The following is a 21,260-nucleotide window of genomic DNA, read 5'->3' on the forward strand; positions in this document are numbered from 1 at the left end:
GGGGTGACAAATGGAAGACTGCATTTAACACCCATGATGGACACTATGAATATCTAGTAATGCCCCTTCGGCCTGTGTAATGCTCCCGCGGTCTTCCAGGAGTTCGTTAATGACATTTTCCGTGACCTCCTCTATGTCTGTGTTGTGGTCTATCTTGATGACATCTTGATTTTTTTCTCCAGATCCTATGACTCATCAGAGACATGTCCGTCAAGTTTTGCTGTGGTTAAGTGAGAATCGTCTGTACGCCAAGTTGGAGAAGTGCGTGTTTGAGAAGATGCTCTACCCTTACTGGGCAACATCGTCCCGAATCGAGGTCTCAAAATGGATCTGTAATGGCAGGAAGGAGGTGAAGGGAAAGTGAGCCCTAATCTACCCACCGCCCTGTCCCTGCCTACTTGCAACGACCCGCCCTAGGCGACGAGGTACAACTGGGCGGCGGTCCCTACGCTGGCTAAGTGCACAGGAAGACAAACAGGGAACACGCAAGGGAAGGGGCAGTAGCCACGGAACGCCACGAGGAAACGGGGCGGCGAACGAACAGTCAGGACCAGGACGAAGTGAGTACACCCGAGCGGGCACGGAGACAGAAGCAAGCCAGGGCAAGCAAAGCAGGTCAAGCAGAACTGCAGCAAGGCAGAAGCACGGCAGAAGCAGGCTGGAGCAAGCAGCAGTGGGGCCAGGAATCCAAAAGAATTACAAGCACTGAGGGAGAGCACAGGGCAGGTAATAAAGGGCAGGGGGCGGAGCTAACTCCGAGAGACCAGGCCGCGATAGGCTCTCCCACTCCTGAGCCTGCCACCCTGGTTGGTGGGAGAAGGTGTCAGTCGAACAGGTCTGGCCTCAGGTGTGGATTGATTAATCCCAGGAGTGTAGCTAGATGAAGTACCTGGCAGATCCCTAACAGTACTCCCCCTTTTATGAGGGGCCACCGGACCCTTACTAAGGGGACCCGGTTTAGTGGGGAAGAGGAGGTGGAACCTCCTGATCAATACCCCAGCGTGAACATCACGGGCAGGTACCCAAGTCCTCTCCTCCGGCCCGTATCCTCTCCAATGGACCAGGTACTGGAGGGAGCCCTGGACCATCCTACTGTCCATAATCTTGGCCACCTCGAATTCCACCCCCTCAGGGGTGAGAACGGGAACAGGAGGTATCCTCGAGGGGGACCAGGACGGGGAGCAGCGTTTAAGGAGGGAGGCATGGAAGACGTCATGTATGCGAAAGGATGGGGGGAGCTCCAGACGGAAGGATACAGGGTTGAGGACTTCAATGATCTTATAAGGTCCAATAAATCGGGGAGCAAACTTCCTGGACGGGACCTTAAGGCGCAAGTTCCTGGACGACAACCAGACCAAATCCCCGACGACAAACCGGGGGTTAGCAGAACGTCTACTATCCGCCTGAATCTTTTGTGCGCTCTGGGACGCCTCTAGGTTCTTCTGAACCTGGGCCCAGACAGTGCACAGGTCCCGATGAACCTCCTTTACCTCAGGATTATTGGAACAACCAGGGGAGACGGAGGAGAACCTAGGGTTAAACCCGAAATTACAGAAAAACGGGGAGACCCCTGACGAGTTACTGACCCGGTTATTCAGGGAAAATTCAGCAAGGGGAAGGAATGAGACCCAATCGAATTGACAGTCAGAGATGAAACACCTTAAATATTGTTCCAGGGATTGGTTGGTCCTTTCCGTTTGGCCATTGGTTTCGGGATGGAAGGCGGAGGAGAAGGACAGATCAATCTCCAACTTTTTACAAAAAGCTCTCCAAAATAAGGAAACAAATTGTACCCCTCTGTCAGAAACGATATTGACTGGGGCCCCATGGAGACGCAGGATGTGTTTCACAAACAAAGAAGCTAACGTCTTGGCGTTAGGTAGCTTCTTAAGGGGCACAAAGTGGCACATCTTGCTGAAGCGGTCGACTACCACCCACACCACCGACTTGCCCTGAGATGGAGGCAAATCGGTGATAAAATCCATGGAGATATGGGTCCAAGGTCTCTGGGGAATGGGCAAGGAACGTAGTAGGCCCGCAGGTCGGGACCTAGGGGTTTTGGACCTAGCGCAAACCTCACAAGCAGCGACGTAAGCCCTAACATCTTTAGGCAACCCAGGCCACCAATAGTTTCTGGTAATGAGGTGTTTGGTGCCCAAGATGCCAGGATGACCGGATAGAACGGAGTCATGGTTTTCCCTGAGTACCCTCAGCCGGTATTGCAGGGGAACAAACAGTTTGTCCCCAGGGACGTTCCCGGGAGCTGCACCCTGATCAGCCGCGATATCAGAAGCTAAATCAGAATCCGTGGCAGAGACGATTATACCAGGGGGTAAAATACAAGCGGGATCCTTCTCGGAAGGAGGATTGGCCATGAAACTACGTGACAGAGCGTCAGCCTTAATATTCTTGGACCCAGCCCTATAGGTAACCAAGAAATTAAATCTGGTAAAGAATAGTGCCCACCGAGCTTGTCTAGGATTAAGCCTCCGGGCCGATTCTAGGAAAACCAGATTCTTGTGATCCGTAAGGACCGTTACCTGGTGTCTGGCCCCCTCCAGGAAGTGCCGCCACTCCTCAAAAGCCCATTTAATGGCTAGAAGTTCGCGGTTGCCAATATCATAGTTACTCTCCGTGGGCGAAAACTTCCTAGAGAAGTAAGCACAGGGGCGGAGATGGGTGAGGGAGCTGGTACCCTGGGACAGGACGGCCCCCACTCCCACCTCGGAAGCGTCAACCTCCACAATAAATGGCTCCTCTTGGTTGGGCTGAATCAGCACGGGGGCCGAGATAAAGCACTTCTTGAGAGTCTCAAAGGCCTGGACGGCCTCAGGGGGCCAATGGAGGACATCGGCACCCTTGCGGGTAAGGTCCGTAAGAGGCTTAGCGACGACCGAGAAGTTGGCAATAAATCTCCTGTAATAGTTGGCGAACCCTAAAAAACACTGTAACGCCTTAAGGGAGGCAGGTTGGACCCATTCCGCCACAGCTTGAACCTTGGCAGGGTCCATGCGGAATTCATGAGGAGTGAGGATTTGCCCTAAAAATGGTATCTCCTGTACCCCAAAGACACATTTTTCAGTCTTAGCAAACAGATTATTCTCCCGAAGGACCTGGAGCACCTTCCTGACATGCTCCACGTGGGAGGACCAGTCCTTGGAAAACACCAGTATGTCATCAAGGTACACAACAAGAAAATTCCCCAGGTACTCTCTCAGGATTTCATTAATAAAATTCTGGAAGACAGCAGGGGCATTACACAACCCAAAGGGCATGACCAGGTATTCGAAATGACCCTCGGGTGTGTTGAACGCAGTTTTCCACTCATCCCCCTCTTTGATGCGGATAAGGTTATATGCCCCCCGTAGATCGAACTTAGAAAACCATTGGGCTCCCTGAACCTGATTAAAAAGATCCGGAATCAAAGGAAGTGGGTACTGGTTCCTTACGGTAACCTTATTCAGGTTACGATAATCAATGCACGGCCTAAGACCACCATCCTTCTTCCCCACGAAGAAGAAGCCAGCACCTACAGGAGAAGTCGAGGGGCGAATGAAACCCTTGGCCAGGCATTCTTGGATATACACCCTCATCGCTTCACGTTCAGGACATGAAAGATTAAATATCCTACCCTTAGGAAGCTTGGCACCAGGCACCAAATCGATAGCGCAATCGTAATCTCTATGGGGGGGCAACACCTCGGAGGCCTCCTTAGAAAACACATCGGCGAAGTCCTGAACAAACTCAGGAAGTGTGTTTACCTCCTCCCGGGGAGAAATAGAGTTAACAGAAAGACATGACATAAGACATTCATTACCCCATTTGGTGAGATCCCCAGTATTCCAATCAAATGTGGGATTATGCAACTGCAACCAGGGAAGGCCTAAAACCAGATCAGACGATAATCCCTGCATCACCAGTACAGAGCACTGCTCCAAATGCATGGAGCCAACCAGGAGTTCAAAAACAGGAGTATGCTGAGTAAAATAACCATTAGCAAGGGGTGTTGAGTCGATTCCTACTACAGGGATAGGATAAGGTAAATCAATACAAGGCATCTTTAGAGACATAGCAAATTCCACAGACATGATATTAGCAGATGAGCCAGAATCCACGAAAGCACTGCCCGTGGCAGACCGGCCAGCAAACGAGACCTGAAAGGGAAGCAAAATTTTATTGCGTTTCACATTAACGGGAAATACCTGTGCGCCCAAGTGACCTCCCCGATGATCACTTAGGCGCGGAAGTTTTCCGGCTTCTTATTCTTGCGCCTGGGACAGGTGTTCAGTAGATGCTTGTCGTCCCCACAGTAGAAGCAGAGACCATTCATTCTGCGAAACTCCCTACGTTGTCGAGGGGACATGGAGGCCCCGAGTTGCATAGGTACCTCCGAGTCCTCCGTGGAGGGGCGAGGAGACGGGACCTCGGGGGGAATCGCAGAAAAGTCAGAGGGGAGCACACTGAAGCGTTCTAGCTGACGTTCCCTGAAACGTCGGTCAAGTCGTACTGCTAGGGCCATAACCTGGTCAAGGGAGTCAGGCGAGGGGTAGCTAACCAGCAGATCCTTCAGGGCGTCAGATAATCCTAACCTAAACTGGCACCTTAGGGCCGGATCGTTCCACTGAGAAGCTACGCACCACTTCCTAAAATCAGAACAGTATTCCTCAACCGGTCTTCTACCCTGACGTAAGGTCACCAGCTGACTCTCGGCTAAAGCAGTCCTGTCAGTCTCGTCGTAAATGAGTCCGAGGGCAGAGAAAAAACGATCAACAGAGGAAAGTTCAGGGGCGTCAGGAGCCAAGGAGAAGGCCCACTCTTGGGGCCCTTCCTGGAGTCGGGATATGATGATACCCACTCGCTGGTTCTCGGAACCTGAGGAGTGGGGCTTTAGGCGGAAATACAGTCTGCAACTCTCCCGGAAGGAGAGAAACGTCTTACGGTCCCCTGAAAACCGGTCAGGTAACTTGAGGTCGGGTTCTAGAGGTGAGGTGAGGGGTACTACTAAAGCAGCGTCACCCTGATTGACCCTTTGGGCCAGGGCCTGGACCTGTAGGGAGAGGCCCTGCATCTGCTGGGTCAGGGTCTCAAGGGGGTCCATGATAGCGTCAGCGTAGGAGAAAGGGTAGACTAGGTAAGGGCTTGTAATTATGTAATGGCAGGAAGGAGGTGAAGGGAAAGTGAGCCCTAATCTACCCACCGCCCTGTCCCTGCCTACTTGCAACGACCCGCCCTAGGCGACGAGGTACAACTGGGCGGCGGTCCCTACGCTGGCTAAGTGCACAGGAAGACAAACAGGGAACACGCAAGGGAAGGGGCAGTAGCCACGGAACGCCACGAGGAAACGGGGCGGCGAACGAACAGTCAGGACCAGGACGAAGTGAGTACACCCGAGCGGGCACGGAGACAGAAGCAAGCCAGGGCAAGCAAAGCAGGTCAAGCAGAACTGCAGCAAGGCAGAAGCACGGCAGAAGCAGGCTGGAGCAAGCAGCAGTGGGGCCAGGAATCCAAAAGAATTACAAGCACTGAGGGAGAGCACAGGGCAGGTAATAAAGGGCAGGGGGCGGAGCTAACTCCGAGAGACCAGGCCGCGATAGGCTCTCCCACTCCTGAGCCTGCCACCCTGGTTGGTGGGAGAAGGTGTCAGTCGAACAGGTCTGGCCTCAGGTGTGGATTGATTAATCCCAGGAGTGTAGCTAGATGAAGTACCTGGCAGATCCCTAACAGGATCCTGAAAAGGTAAAGTCCGTCCTGGAATGGCCACGACCCCAAGGCTTGAGGGCCATACAGTGCTTTCTGGGATTCGCCAATTTTTACAGACCGTTCATCCCAAACTACTCCTCACTGATATCTCCTATCTCTAACCTCACCAAGAAGGGAATGAACGCCAAGGTGTTCACTCCTGAGGCAGCGTCCCCGTTCAATAGCCTGACGAGCGCCTTCACGTCAGCCTCTATCCTCCATCATCCAGATATTTCTCGACAGTTCTCGTTGGAGGTGGACGCATCCTCTGTCGGTGCTGGTGCACTCCTGTTCCAGAGAGGTCCCAAGGTCAAGTCAATGGTATGCAGATATTTCTCTAAGCTCTTCTCTTCCGCAGAACGCAACTACTCAATTGGGGATCGGGAGTTACTGGCTATCAAATTGGCCTTGGAAGAGTGGAGACATCTGCTAGAGGGCGCAGCTCATCCCATCCTGATTTTTACGGACCACAAGAATCCCACCTATCTTCAGACGGCCCAACGGCTGAACCCTCGTCAGGACATGTGGTCGCTGTTCTTTACCAGGTTCCAGTTTGAGCTCCATTATCGCCCGGCCGACAAGAATGTGAGGGCCGATGCCTTGTCCAGGTCATTCGAGACTGAGGACACCATGGAGATTCCACAGAATATTATTGATCCATCTTGCATTGTCTCTGTCAATCCCTTGCAAGTTAGGGATGTCCCTCCAGGGAGGACCATTGTGCGCCTGGCTGACAGAGAGGGAGGATCCTCTGCTGGGGACACTGCTCTAGACTGGCAGGCCACGCGGGTGCCCGTAAGACCCGAGACCTGATTGCCCGTCATTTCTGGTGGCTCACACTGCCCAAAGACATTATGGACTTTGTTTCTTCCTGCTCTGTGTGTGCAGCTAACAAGGTCGCTCACTCCAGACCTGCTGGACTGCTCCAGCCACTGCCTGAGCCCGATACTCCCTAACAGCATATAGCTATGGACTTTGTTACTGACCTGCCTCTCTCTGCTGGATGCAGTGCTGTCTGGGTGGTGGTGGATCGATTTTCGAAAATGAGGAAATTCTCTTCTCCTCGTGTCTGCCTTCTGTTTCATGTGGTCGACTGCCAGTAGGATGGAGGATCTAGTCAGCTTCCAGATTTGTAGGAAGTCTCTAAAAGCAGTGTCAGCTGCTGGTACCTCGGACGTATCCAGCGCCTGGAGAGGAATTCATGGGTGTTGGCCATAGTCAATGAAGAACGGTGTATTTCTTGTGGACTCCCTGGTGTGATTGTTATATGAGAACTCAGCCCACGGAAGCAGCTGCACCCAGTCATCATGCTGCTTGGAGATGAAGTGGCGTAGGTAGTTCTCCAAGATCTGATTGATCCTCTCGACCTGGCCATTGGACTGAGGATGGTAGGCTGAGGAAAACTTCACACCGAGGAGTCCACAGAGGGCTCTCCAGAACTTCGAGGTGAACTGAACCCCCCGAGCAGACACAATATGCCGTGACAAGCCGTGCAGACGTGTTGGATGAAGAGGTTGGCCAGTTGAGAAGCAGAAGGAAGGCCGGTCAGTGGAACGAAGTGGGCCAGTTTCTCCCTGGCACGAAGGTCTGGCTGTCCCCCAGGAATATAAGACTGAGGGTGCCATCATGCAAATTTGCTCCCAGGTTCCTTGGACCCTTCAAGATCTTGCAGCAGATCAACCCTGTCGCATACAAGCTTCGGCTGCCTCCTGCCCTCAAGATCCCCAATTCCTTCCATGTCTACCTCCTGAAGCCGGTAGCTCTGAAAAACTCCTAGCCCTGTGGTTGCCTCCAGCGGCCCTTCAGACACCTTCGAGGTTAAGGAGATCTTGGACACCAAGAAAGTAAGAGGAAAGACTTTTTATTTGGTGGATTGGAGGGGGTTTGGTCCTGAAGAGAGGTCCTGGGAGCCAGAAGAGAACCTCAATGCTCCTACCATTCTGAAGAAGTTTCTCTCTCGCTCTGGCCCCAAGAGGAGGGGCGTAAGCGGAGGGATACTGTCATGTCCATGGCCACGGGCCATCAGGTTCACTCACCTCCTGACGGCCGCAGCCATGGGTCTGTGAGCGCTGGCCGCAGTCTCCTCCTCATGAGACACCAGCGCTCACTTCCGCTTACCTCGGCCGGGTCCCGTAGGGTGCGCGCGCACGCTCATGTCCGATCTTAAAGGGCCAGCGCGCGCACCTGAATTTAGTGTTAAAATTAGCCCATGAGTACCCTGAACTATAAGAAGGGCTCCGCCCCTTCCTTCCTTGCTTGAGCGTTGTTTGTCGTATCCACGTTTGTCTATGCAAATGGTTCCTAGTGTTTTCCAGTTCTCAGTGTTCCCTGTATCCCGTGCTATCCTGGTCAAGTGCCATGCTGTGCTGTAGTCATTCTGTGCTGTATTCCACGCCTGTCCTGCTATTCCACGCCTGACATCTGCCTGCTGCCTAGTCCCAGCCGAGACTGCATTGCTACTGTCCGCGCTGCCACAGGTACACTATACGAACTATAGACTGTGACCTGCGCCCTGTTGGCCAGCTGCCATACCGTCAAGGCGGTACGGTCCAGTGGGTCCACGAACCCTACGTGACACTCTGTTTAGCCTTACATCAAATCCCTTGGTGGCACAGTGGGTTTACACCATCCTCTGCAGGCTCTGTGACAATCTCACTATCCACTGTCCCTGTAACAATTGCACAATCACTGCTAAGAAGTTTGTCTCATGATACTTGATGTCATTTTTCATTTTGTTATCAGTAATTTTAGTTTGATTACAGTCTAATTGGCCTCAATTAAAAATATTGATGCTAACTATGTGATTACCAACTAATAGGTCATCATAATTGCTTTCATATCATACAAACATGAACTGATTCCAAGTTCACAAAATGCAATAAAATGCTATTAGAGTTAATGATTTCTGAGTGTAGAAATTACCACTTACTGTGTCATAAACTCTTGAAATTCATGATCTTTGAGTTTCTTATCTAGTGAGGTCAAAACATTTGCTCCCTGCAATGCATGTAAAATAATGCTGCTTTGTACACTCCGATCAAAGTTCAAGGAAATACACAGGTAAAATTATATGGATATTTCATTTGTGTTCAGGTTCTTTTGGCATAAAAACTCAGCAACATGTTCTATTACTCATAGACAGGAAAAATAATGAATACTCTTTCTACCAAAAATAGTTGCTGCCCTTCTGGAATGGCAATTCGGGCTGTTCGAAGTGTATAAGTGTAGATTCCTAAAGTTAATCTGTTTTCCCTTAGTCCTACAAGAAGCACAGTAGTGGGGTATTTCTGCTCCTGTGTACTAGTAGGACAGATGGAATTTTTTAATTTAATCAAATTAAGCGCTTATTAACTAGAGTCCCCTCCCTACAAAAGGACATATAGCCCCTCCTACCTTGTGTTTATTATAAAGCAGTAGTCTTAATCAGCGCGGAAAGCTTGTGCTGCTGTTAGGACTAAGGGAATACAGATTAACGTTAGAACTCTACACTTCCCTTGCATCCAACCAGAAGCACAATAATGTGTATTTAGCAAGAAGTAACTACATAGGGTGGGCCCTCTTGTCTGGTGGAATTCAAAATTGACCGCTCCTAGGAAAACCAAAAATTCTGTAATGTTTGATAAATATTATGATGGTCTATAATGGTTTATAATGGTTGATAAATATTAAGTACGAGCCCCAAGTTGCACAGCAAATCTGATCCAGCTGGATCAGACTTTATTCATCCCAAGAGGTGGACATTGCTCTAGTAGAGTGGGCTCTAGAAAAATGACGTGGATCAGAGTTATAACATTGTAGGCCAGTCTAATGGCCTCTACACTTCATCTACCCAGGGTAGGTTTGGTGGATTTTAGGCATTTGTTTATTTTAGGAAACAATAAATTAATTCTCAACCTTCCTGATCTCTTTTACTCCAAGCGAAATATATCTCAAGACAATAGGATAGATCTAGGAATGGAGATTATATTACTTATGAGAGGAAGTCTCGTGCCAGAACACTGAAAGGGAGCCGACCTCATTACAGCTTACAAATGAGGGAACTTTGGTAGTCAAATTTGGCAGCAGCCTTAGCAAGACCATGTCATGAAGGAATCCGATGTACAGATCAAATGATGACAAGGCTTGAAGCTCCTCTATTTTCTTGACCGATATTATGGCTGGGGCGGACAAACCACATGTGCAAACCGTTCAGCTAAACAGGAGCCCAGTACATTGCATGTAAGGGACTGTGACATCGGTTCACAGTTACTGGTGTATTGTTGGAGAGACACAACGTGGTGTGCCATGATAAACTAGTGGAGAGCATAGGGGCCCATATACCCCTCTTTCACGGGGGCTCTCCACCACCTGTGTCTGCCCCTGATTATGACCAGGAGGAAATTGTTTAGGATAGGAAATGTGGGACCTCTTCCAGAGGTTCAGAGGTGGATGATGAGCATAAACCTCTTAGAACTAGAGTAAAGTCCCATTTTTCCCATTTTTAGTTCTGAGGATGGTAGGTCTCTAGCAGATCATTCCAGGAACCTTTTCACCAAGGGCTTTTGTGACAAGGATCTTACCCAAAAAGGCAGACCTGGACTAAATGTCGACCTTTCAGGTCGATAGTCCTTTTCCGAATCCTTCCTACAGGAAGTGTAGGATGTATTTAATCCGCGGGTTGGAACTATTCACTCCTTGAGTGGAATGCCAAGCTGAATTGATCCATTCGACCCTTGTGTAAGCCTTCTTGGTAGATTCAGACCTGAACTGTGAGCATGTCTTCATAAATGCATTGGAGAACTCTTTAGATTATAAAAGGGGCTGGTCAACCTTCAGGCTGTCCGATTGAAACTCTTCCGGTCTTGGCAGGATTGAGTACACTGAGACATCGAGTTTTGCACTGGGGGAATTCTCCTGTAACACCCTCAGCTCATCTGAATCAGTTAGGTATACTATGACCTTTGTGGCTAGAACGGTATGATGGCTTTTACCGTTGCCTGGTCTTGCCTGATTTTCATCAATACCCTGGGTATCAAGGAAACCGGAGGGAAAATGTAGGCAAGCCTGAACCTCCTAGGGATGGACAGGGCATCCAGAGCCAAAGGATTGTCCCCCTGATAAAGGCAGAACATTTTTTCCACCTTCACGCTGAAGATGTTCGCCATGAGATCGTTCTCTGGCACTCCCCACGTCCTGGTGATCTGCTTGAAGATCTCTAGATTCATAGACATTTCTACTGGGACTGCTAGACTTAGACACAGTCGGTAGGTAATAATGTTGAGGGAGCCTTGAATATGTACAGCAGACAGATGGGAAGGTTCAACTCTGTCCATGTCAAGATCTGTGTCAGGAGCTGTGAATTGCAGGGTGTTTGACACTGCCTCTTATCTACACAGCTGTTCTTAGATATTTTCTGAGAGGCAGAAAAATGGGAATGTGAAGGTATGCATCCTTCTAGACCAGAGAGGTCATGAAATCTCATGGATCTGATTGTCTCCTATCTGAATTTCTTATTCCTGAAGAATTGAAGGTCGATACCTTTCCGTCATTTGCCCAAAGGATTAGAAGCTAGAATTACAGGAGAATAAACTCCAGTTCCTCTCCCAGGAGTAGGAACCTCCTCTAGGATCTTCCTTCTAGGAATTGTCAAGAACCCGGAAAAAATGTTCCTTGCATCGGGTGCTCTTGTGTGGGTGGTTCAGTAATTTCACAGATCCACCGGATGGATTAAAACAATTTATTTATGAACATACTAAAAAACAATAAAAGTCACTGCTGTAACGCGTTTCAACCTCATACTGAGGTCTTCTTCAGGCATCTAGGAATTGTAGAAAGGAGACCTCCAGGTTGATCTGATGTAAAGGAGCAGTCTACATGACTCCTACTCACAGAGGTTGTACTTTGAAGCATTAACTGAGACTCAGAGTTTAAGCCAGAATGATATTGTCACGAAGGGTCTGTGGACCCACTGGGCCGTACCGCCTTGGCGGTAAGGCAGCTGGCCAAAAGGACGCAGGTGGAAGTCTATAGTTCGTATAGGTACCTGTGGCAGCTCAGACAGCATCAGGGCAGGCTCGGCTTGGACTAGGCAGCAGGTAGACGTCAGACGAGGTGAAGCAGGTCAGACGTGGAACCAGCACGACACGACTTTGGAACAGCACAGTGCTCGACCAGGATGGTATGGAAATGCAAGGAACAGGAACTGGAACAGGTACAGGAACTGGAACAGGTACAGGAACAGGAAACACACTAGGAGGCCATCACATAGACAAACTATAGGGAACATCAACAGCGCTCAGGCATAGAAGCAGGGGGCTGGATCCCTCTTATAGTCCAGGGTACTCACTCAAAGTTCATCAGAATCTCCGGTGCGCGCTGCCCCTTTAAGAGAGGGCACGAGCGTTCGCGCGCACCCTACGGGATCCGGCTGAGGTGAGTGGACGTGAGCGCTGGCGTCTCCTGAGGAGGAGGCTGGCGCCAGTGCTTGCCGACTCATGGCTACGCCCCCTCTTCTTAGGGCCAGAGCGAGAGAGAAACTTTTTCAGAAGAGTAGGAGCATTGAGATTCTCCTCTTGCTCCCAGGACCTCTCTTCAGGGCCAAACCCCCTCCAATCCACCAAATAAAAAGTTTTTCCTCCCACTCTCTTGGTGTCCAAGATCTCCTTGACCTCAAAGATGTCCGAAGGCAACCGCAGGGCTGGGAGTCTTGGAATAGCGGTTCAGAGTCACCGGTTTCATGAGGGAGACATGGAAGGAGTTGGGAATCCTGAGGGGGGGGAGGCAGCCAAAGCTTGTAGGTGACAGGGTTGATCTGCTGCAGGATCTCGAATGGTCCAAGGAACCTGGGGGCAAATTTGCATGACGGCACCCTCAGTCGGATATTCCTGGAAGACAGCCAGACCCTTGTGCCAGGAAGAAATCTAGGAGGCTCTCTTCTCCTTGTGTCAGCCTTCTGTTTCATGCCGTCCACTGCCATTAGGATGGAGGATCAAGTCTGCTCCCGGATCTGCATGAAGTCTCTAAACGTGGAGTCAGCCGCTGGAACCTCGGAAGTATCGGGCCCCGGGAGAGGAATTTGTGGGTGCTGGCCGTAGACAATGCAGAACGGTTTATTCCTAGTAGACTCGCTGGTGTGATTATTGTAGAACTCAGCCCACGGAAGCAGCTGCACCCAGTCATCATGCTGCTTGGAGATGAAGTGGCGTAGGTAGTTCTCTAATATCTGGTTGATTCTCTCGACCTGACCATTACACTGAGGATGGTAGGCTGAGGAAAAGTCCAACTTCACGCTAAGGAGTCCGCAGAGGGCTTTCCAGAACTTCGAGATAAACTGAACCCCCCGATCAGACACCATATGCTGCGGCAAGCCGTGCAGGCGGAAGATGTGTTGGATGAATAACTTGGCCAACTGAGGAGCAGAAGGAAGACCGGTCAGAGGAACGAAGTGGGCCATCTTCGAAAATCGGTCCACCACCACTCAGACAGCACTGCATCCAGCAGAGAGAGGCAGGTCTGTGATAAAGTCCATAGCTATATGCTGCCAAGGAGCATTTGGCACAGGCAATGGCTGGAGCAGACCAGCAGGTCTGGAGTGGGTGGCCTTGTTGGCTGCGCATACAGAACAGGAAGAAACCAAGTCCACAATATCCTTGGGCAGTGTGGGCCACCAGAAATTATGAGGAATCAAATCCCGGGTCTTGCGTACCCCCGCGTGACCTGCCAGTCTAGAGGAGTGTCCCCAGCGGAGGATTCTTCCACGATCAGCCAGGCGCACAAAAGTCCTCCCTGGAGGAATGTCCCCAACTTGCAGGGGATTGACCGAGACAATGCAAGACGGATCAATAATGTTCTGTGGACTCTCACATTCTTGTCGGCCGGGAGATAATTAAGCTCAAACTGGAACCTTGTAAAGAACAGTGACCCCCTGGCCTGACGAGGGTGGAGCCGTTGGACTGTCTGGAGGTAGATCAGATTCTTGTGGTCCGTAAAAATCAAGATCGGATGAGCTGCGCCCTCTAGTAGATGTCTCCACTCTTCCGGAGCCAATTTGATGGCCGTTAACTCCCGATCCTCAATCGAGTAGTTGCGTTCTGCGGAAGAGAAGAGCTTGAAAAAGTATCCACATACCCTTGACTTGCCCTTGGGACCTCTCTGGAGCAGGAGTCCACCAGCACTCACAGAGGACGCGTCCACCTCCAACGAGAACTGCAGAGAGACATCCGGATGATGGAGGATAGACGCTGACGTGAAGGTACTCTTCAGGCCATTGAATGCGGACTCTGCCTCGGGAGTCCACATCTTGGCATTCATATCCTTATTAGTGAGGTTAGAGATGGGAGAAGTCAGTAAGGAGAAGTTTGGAATAAACTGCCTGTAAAAATTAGCGAATCACAAAAAACGCTGTATGGCACTCAAGGCTTGAGGGCATGGCCACTCCAGGACAGACTTGACCTTTTCAGGATCCATCTCGAGACCTCGATTCGAGACGATGTAGCCCAGGAAGAGTAGAGCATCTTTGTCAAACACGCACTTCTCCAACTTGGCTTACAGACGATTCTCCCTTAACCGTAGCAGAACTTGACGTACATGTCTCTGGTGCGTCATAGGATCTGGAGAAAAGAATCAAGATGTCATCAAGGTAGACTAATACACAAACATAGAGGAGGTCACGGACATTGTTGTTCAAAAACCCCTGGAAGACCGCGGGAGCATTACACAGGCCGAAGGGCATTACTAGATACTCATAGTGTCCATCACGAGTGTTAAATGCAGTCTTCCATTCATTACCCTGGCGAATCCGGACTAGGTTGTAAGCCCCACGCAGGTCTAGTTTAGAAAAAAACTTGGCACCACGTATACGATCAAACAGGTCAGAGATCAGTGACAACGGATATTTATTCTTCACCGTGATCTGATTGAGACCACGGTAGTCAATGCAAGGAAGAAGAGAGCCATCGTTCTTTTTGACAAAGAAGAACCCGGCTCCTGCCGGGGAGGAAGACCTTCCTATGAAGCACCTCTCCAAGTTCTCTTTCACATAGCCGGACATGGACAATGTCTCTGGCAAGGAGAGAGGTTATACCCTACCACGGGGAAGGGATGCAACAGGAATCAGTTCAATAGGGCAGTCATAAGCCCGATGTGGAGGCAATGTCTCCGCCTCCCTCTTACTGAAGACGTCCAAAAATGCAGCATAATGACTCGGCAATCCTGCCAATGACCGAGGCAGCGCCGAACGAATCTTCACCAGGCCACAACCTTGACACTCAGGGCCCCACGGGAGAACCTCTCCAGAATTCCAGTCCAGGACTGGGGCATGCAGTCGGAGCCAAGGCAGGCCCAGCAACACAGGGTTAAGAGCTTTGGACAGGACATAGAAAGACAGTAGTTCGGAGTGAAGGGCTCCCACTTGGAGCCTCAGCGGCTTGGTCACAGCTATAACACGGTCTGGCAGAGGTAGTCCATTCACTGAGGCAACTGTCAATGGCCTCTCCAGAGGGATGGTGGGCAATTGTAGAAGGTCAACTAGATCTCTACGGATGAAATTAGCAGCGGATCCAGAGTCCAGATACGCAGAGACCTGATGTGTTTTCTCGCCGGACACTATGGTCACAGGTATGGAGAATTTAGACGGAAGTCCATCTTTACCCAAGGTTGTTACTCCTAGCAACCCTAGGTTTTGGGATCTTTGGGGACACAGGCGCACAAGATGGCCATCGAGACCGCATTAAAGACAGAGTCCAGACGTGCATCTGCGTTGTCTCTCCTGGGTAGATAACTTATACTGGTCCATTATTACCGACTCCCCTTAGGAGGATCGACATCTGAGGACAGCAGGGGTTGCTGCAAAGTAGGGACCAGACTAGGAAGGGCTCCCTCCCGTCGAACCTCTTGGAGGCGTTCTCGGATCCGTATCTCAATCCGGGCAGACAGAAGGATGAGGTCATCCAGGGTAGACGGCAGATCCCGGGCGGCAAGTTCGTCCTTAATTCTAGAAGATAGTCCATGGCAGAATGCAGCCACCAGAGTCTCATTGTTCCATAACCGTTCTCCCGCCAGGGTGGGGAAGAGGATCGTGTACTCACTCATGGAGGTGTCTCCTTTGTGCAGGTTAATCAAAGAGGCCGCTGCAGATGAGACCCGTCCAGGCTCCTCAAACACCATGCGAAAAGTCCGGAGGAAGGCAGGGAAGTCACGGGTCTCTGGTCCTTGTCTCTCCCAGATAGGGTTCGCCCATGCAAGAGCCTTCCCAGTGAGGAGAGCGATGATAAAAGCAACCCTGGCGCCATCAGGCGAAAATGTCCTAGCATACAGGCAGAAGTGGATCTGGCATCGATTAAGAAATCCACGACAGGTACTTGCTTCTCCATCATAGCGGTCAGGAAGTTGCAAGAAACACATGGGTCAATACTGCCAAGAGGTGTAGTCTGAGGATCAACCAGTAGGACGACATGCAAGAATGTTCAACGCCTTGAGGAGTTGGTCCTGTCGAGACCGGAGGTCTAGCGTATCTGCTCGCATCTCTTGAGAAGTCGTCATAGTCTTGAATCGACCAGCGGGGTCCATGGCCTGAGTGTACTGTCACGAAGGGTCTGTGGACCCACTGGGCCGTACCGCCTTGGCGGTAAGGCAAGTTCGTATAGATACCTGTGGCAGCTCACACAGCAGCAGGGCAGGCTCGGCTGCAGGTAGACGTCAGGCAAGGTGAAGCAGGTCAGACGTGGAAACAGCACGACATGACTTTGGCACAGCACAGTGCTCGACCAGGATGGTATGGAAATGCAAGGAACAGGAAACACACTAGGAGGCCATCACATAGATAAACTATAGGGAACATCAACAACACTCAGGCATAGAAGCAGGGGGCTGGACCCCTCTTATAGTCCAGGGTACTCACGGGTCAAAGTTCATCAGAATGTCCAGTGCACGCTGCCCCTTTAAGAGCAGGCACAAGCGCGCACACCCTATGGGATCCAGCTGAGGTGAGTGGATGCGAGCGCTGGCATCTCCTGAGGAGGAGGCTGGGGTCAGCGCTTGCCAACTCATGGCTGCAGCTGTCAGATATCATTGTGTCATAAGGGATTCCCACCCTGTCTTCCATGCCAACACCTGCCAAGCCCACAGCCGTGTAACATCTGCGATCAGTACACTTAGCTTAGCTATAGGATAAGGCAACATTATCAACCCAGGCAGGAGTCGAACCAACAATCTTTCTATTCATAGCCAGACGTGTAATTGATTGCACCACTGGCCCTGCTCAGCAGAGTAAGTGCTTCAAAGCGTACACTTGAAGATTTGACCTGACCTCAGTAGGTACAATAGTATGCCTGGGCAATCTTTGCAGTAGCCATATAAATCTTTGGAGGAGGACCCTACTCCTTAAGTGTACCACATCCATTGGAAACATGGACCGTATTCAGGATGTTTCCACTACTGTCATGATAGATTTTTTTCAAAGCTTCATCTACTTTGAAGGCCCTCGGCCCCCTAGAGGTGGAGAATAGAGCTTCCTCCTGGTCAACATCCTGGTCCCTTGACCGGATGGACTTTATCAATTTCCATTAGAATGATAAATTTACTGGGGGTGTTGTCCATGACATCGCATAAACTTTCCCGATAGAAGGAAGACTGATTCTTTCATCTCAGGATTGATTTTTGAACAGTTTTTTATTTTTAACATCATCTCATTTTGCAGAGATGGTTCACCAGCGATCTAGGAAGTCCAGTATCATAAATGAAAACAGAAACATAATGCAAAACAAACAAGCTTCGCAAACCGTCTATTCAAGTCCACACAGAACAGAAAAAAACACAAGGTAGAAGGAGCTAGGTGTCTTTTTGTATGGAAAGGGCTCTAGTTAATTAGTGTTTAATTTGATTAATTAAAAAATTCCATCTGTCCTTTTAGTACACAGGGACAGAAATACCCCATTATTGTGCTGCTGTTAGGACGTATACACTGTGAATATACTGTATGTTTACCTCAGCTTGCGCTAATGCAAAATCTAGTTTACAGATGTATCACATCTTATGAAGATTTCTCATGTGATATAATGTATATATTTGGATCTCAGGGTACAATATGCACTGAAGACCCATGTTCCTTTTGTCAACCTCTAATTAAATAAAAATTTCTTCAAGTGTTGGCCTCCGTTCAAAAGGGTCTCCCCTTCTTTATAAATATTTAAAATGCTTACAGCAGAAATATCTGGGGATTACGCTCACTCCCAACCCTTCTCAGGTAATCCCTACAAATTTTTCATCTCTTATTGAGGCTCTTAAACAGGATTGTATACAATTTGAAAATCTTCATCTTTCATGGTTCGCTAGAATTCAATTAGTTAAGATGTTTTTGCTCCCCAAATTTTTATATCTATGCAGAACTATTCCATATATCCTTCCTGGTTCTATTACAGCACCACTCCAATCCTTATTTCTTAATTTTATTTGGAATAAGAAGAGAGCTAGAGTAGCTAAGAATCTCCTTTATCACAAAATAAAAAATGGAGGGATGGGTGTACCAAATGTTGTAGCCTATAACGTAGCGGCTATTGCAGACCAACTATATCCCTTTTGGAATGATACGACCCCCTTTCTGTGGGCTGTCTTAGAAGAGAATAGTCACCCTAACGTTTCATTTAAATCTACTCTTATAGCGACTTTATTAGGAGCTAAGATACCAAAATTTACTTTGACTTCTATGACCGACTCTTTACAGGTGTGGGTACGATATGTTTGCAAAAATAAGTGGGTTCATGTGTCGAAAGATTGTATTCCACTTTCTGTTCTTGAGTTCTTTATTCCTCATATTTCCATGTCTCCTTGGGTTGCCGCAGGTATAAAGGTTATTTCTGATTTTTATAACTCTGACACTTTTCAGACGTTTGAAGACTTACAGAAGGTTTATCAACTCTCCCATAACCTTTTTCACCAATATCTGCAAATCAGACATTGTATCCAATCCATGAAACTTCCCCAATCACCTATTAATCTCACTTCATTCCACAAATTCTTAAATAAAGGGCAGGGATATTCAAAGGGTTTACCACAGTTTTATGATTTGATCCTTGCTCTGGATAATAAGGGTAAAACAAGTTACATGTTAAAATGGGAGAGGGAACTGGGTTCAGTTTTTCCTGAAGATACCTGGATTAAAGCTTCAAATTGGGCCGCAAAACACTCTAAATGTGTAAATCATACTGAATTAATGCGGAAAATTCACCTGCGGTGGTATTTAACACCTTCTAGACTAGCGCATATCATCACGGGTTCTTCTAAACTTTGTTGGAGAGGTTGTGGACAAATAGGATCCCCTTTACATATGTGGTGGTCGTGTCCATCAGTGTCTGGCCTTTGGTTTCGGGTATTTACACTTATTTCGGAATTCGTACAGGTTCCTGTGCCGTTATCCCCTGCCATAGCAATTTTGGATATTAATCTTAAGGAAATAGATCCGCTAGATAGATTAATTATTCATCATATTCTTATAGCCACTAGAATGGCCATCGCACAATCTTGGAAATCTCCGATTTCCCCCTCTATCCAGGAGGTCATTAGAAGAGTTAATAGCCAATGTTATCATGAAACTTATTTAGTTTCTGATTTAGTTCTTCATGGTCGGAATGTAAAGAGATGGAATTCTTGGACTCATTCAAAATACTATATTTAATTATGATCTTAAATCGCTAATTTGAGATGTGTTTTACTTATATGCAGTGTCATTCTAATACGAACAGTATTGTGTGTCTGTTACTTATGTGTATTTTTGTTTGGTTGTAATGTATAAAAATCTTTCAATAAAAATTTAAGATTTTAAATAAAATGCTTACAGCAGGTTTGGGGTTGGAAATTCAGACTAGTCATGTGATGGCAAATCGCTAGGATGCCAAAACGTATTCATCAGTAAGAGTCCAACTACTGGGACACCCATGAAGTTTTTCTCTGGACTGCATCGTTCCCAATCAGATGCTTTATTAGCCCCATTTAAGTGATTGTAAGTGTGTGGAGACATATAAATTGTCCATTTATGCCTTTACTTATGAAAGAGAATGTCACATTTATTGCACCCACTGTAACAACCCACCTACAGTATTTAAAGATACTGATAAACAGGATGAAATTTGTATTTTCTTCATAGGACAGAATAATCAGACAGGAACAGCAGCTCTTAGCTCTTCATTAAACGTTCCCACAAGAATTTAAATTAGGCTGTGTTCACACAACCTATTTTCAGGCGTAAACGAGGCGTATTATGCCTCGATTTACACCTGAAAATACGGCTCCAATACGTCGGCAAACATCTGCCCATTCATTTGAATGGGTTTGCCGACGTACTGTGCCGACGACCTGTCATTTACGCGTCGTCGTTTGACAGCTGTCAAACGACGACGCGTAAAATTACTGCCTCGTCAAAGAAGTGCAGGACACTTCTTTGAAACGTAATTTGAGCCGTTCTTCATTGAATTCAATGAAGAACTGCTCAAATGTTCGGCCGTCAAAGACGCCTCGCATAATGCGAGGAGGAGCTTTTACGTCTGAAACGACGCAGCTGTTTTCTCCGGAAAACAGTCTGTAATTTCAGACGTAAAAGCCAGCTAGCGTGTGCACATACCCTAAGATTTCAGCTGTCTTGTGTGTACCGACTAGAAGTGCACTAGAGAAGAAGATATATTTCATGCAAGTGAACAATGTAAAATAATCTGACTTCTGTTTTTTCCTTCTGCACTACCCCTTTGATGAAGCCTGGGGCAAACCATTAAGAATATAGTAGGTCATTAACACCTTACAAGATATCCTGTAAGTGGATGCAGGAATAATAACATATTACATTTGTATGACTGTTCTTTTCTTCATAACAGAAAGCGAGACAATGCTAAAACTGAAGACCATGATGTATGTGAAGACGGAATTAAATCCACAGAAACGTCTGAAAATGGATCTCATTTTGACAACTTACAGTTTTTGGAAGGAGCGGACAATGAGGCCTTCGAGAATATAACACCTCTTTAGAAGGACATTTTTACTCTACTGAATGGCTAGAGAGGATCACCCTACATATCTGTCTGGAGACCTTACCATGTAGGCTGTATGTTTGTGTTAAAGATAAAATATAAGACACAAGCTTTCTTATCACAGAAGACTGTGTATTTAAGTTCATGTAGAAAGAATAAATAAAATGTTACATATATATATATATATATATATATATATATACACACACACGTGTGTGTGTGTGTGTATATATATATATATATATGTATATATATATAATGTTAAAAAACTTTGGACTATTAACCGTTTCTTTTAGGCCATATTCAGACGTGGCAGAATTTTTCCGCTGAAAATGTTGCTGCAGATTCTTTGCGAATTTGCAGCAACATTGTCATATTTGACAGGTAATTCCGACGTTGCAGATATCACAGCGGACTTGCCACAGATTTCAGTTTTTGCAATGCAAAGGCTGAAATCCGCAATGAAATTCTACTTCTTTTCCGCAACATAATGAGCATGCTGCGGAGGGACAATTCTGCACGGCAGCCTAA

At 48.0% G+C, this 21,260-nt stretch overlaps 1 protein-coding gene across 2 annotated transcripts in view; it reads left to right on the forward strand.

Moving 5' to 3' along the window:
- CLTRN (collectrin, amino acid transport regulator) overlaps window positions 1-20,891 on the forward strand; it is a 96,184-nt gene extending 75,293 nt beyond the window's left edge. For both annotated transcript variants that reach the window (XM_075850881.1, XM_075850882.1), the window contains one exon: window positions 20,577-20,891. In XM_075850881.1, coding sequence (XP_075706996.1) covers window positions 20,577-20,727 — 151 coding nt within the window. In that variant the 3' untranslated portion in view covers window positions 20,728-20,891. The remainder of the gene's footprint in view (window positions 1-20,576) is intronic.
- Window positions 20,892-21,260: the final 369 nt, after the last annotated feature.

The sequence above is a fragment of the Rhinoderma darwinii genome, chromosome 2 (genome assembly GCF_050947455.1).
Source record: "Rhinoderma darwinii isolate aRhiDar2 chromosome 2, aRhiDar2.hap1, whole genome shotgun sequence".
NCBI lineage: Eukaryota > Metazoa > Chordata > Amphibia > Anura > Rhinodermatidae > Rhinoderma > Rhinoderma darwinii.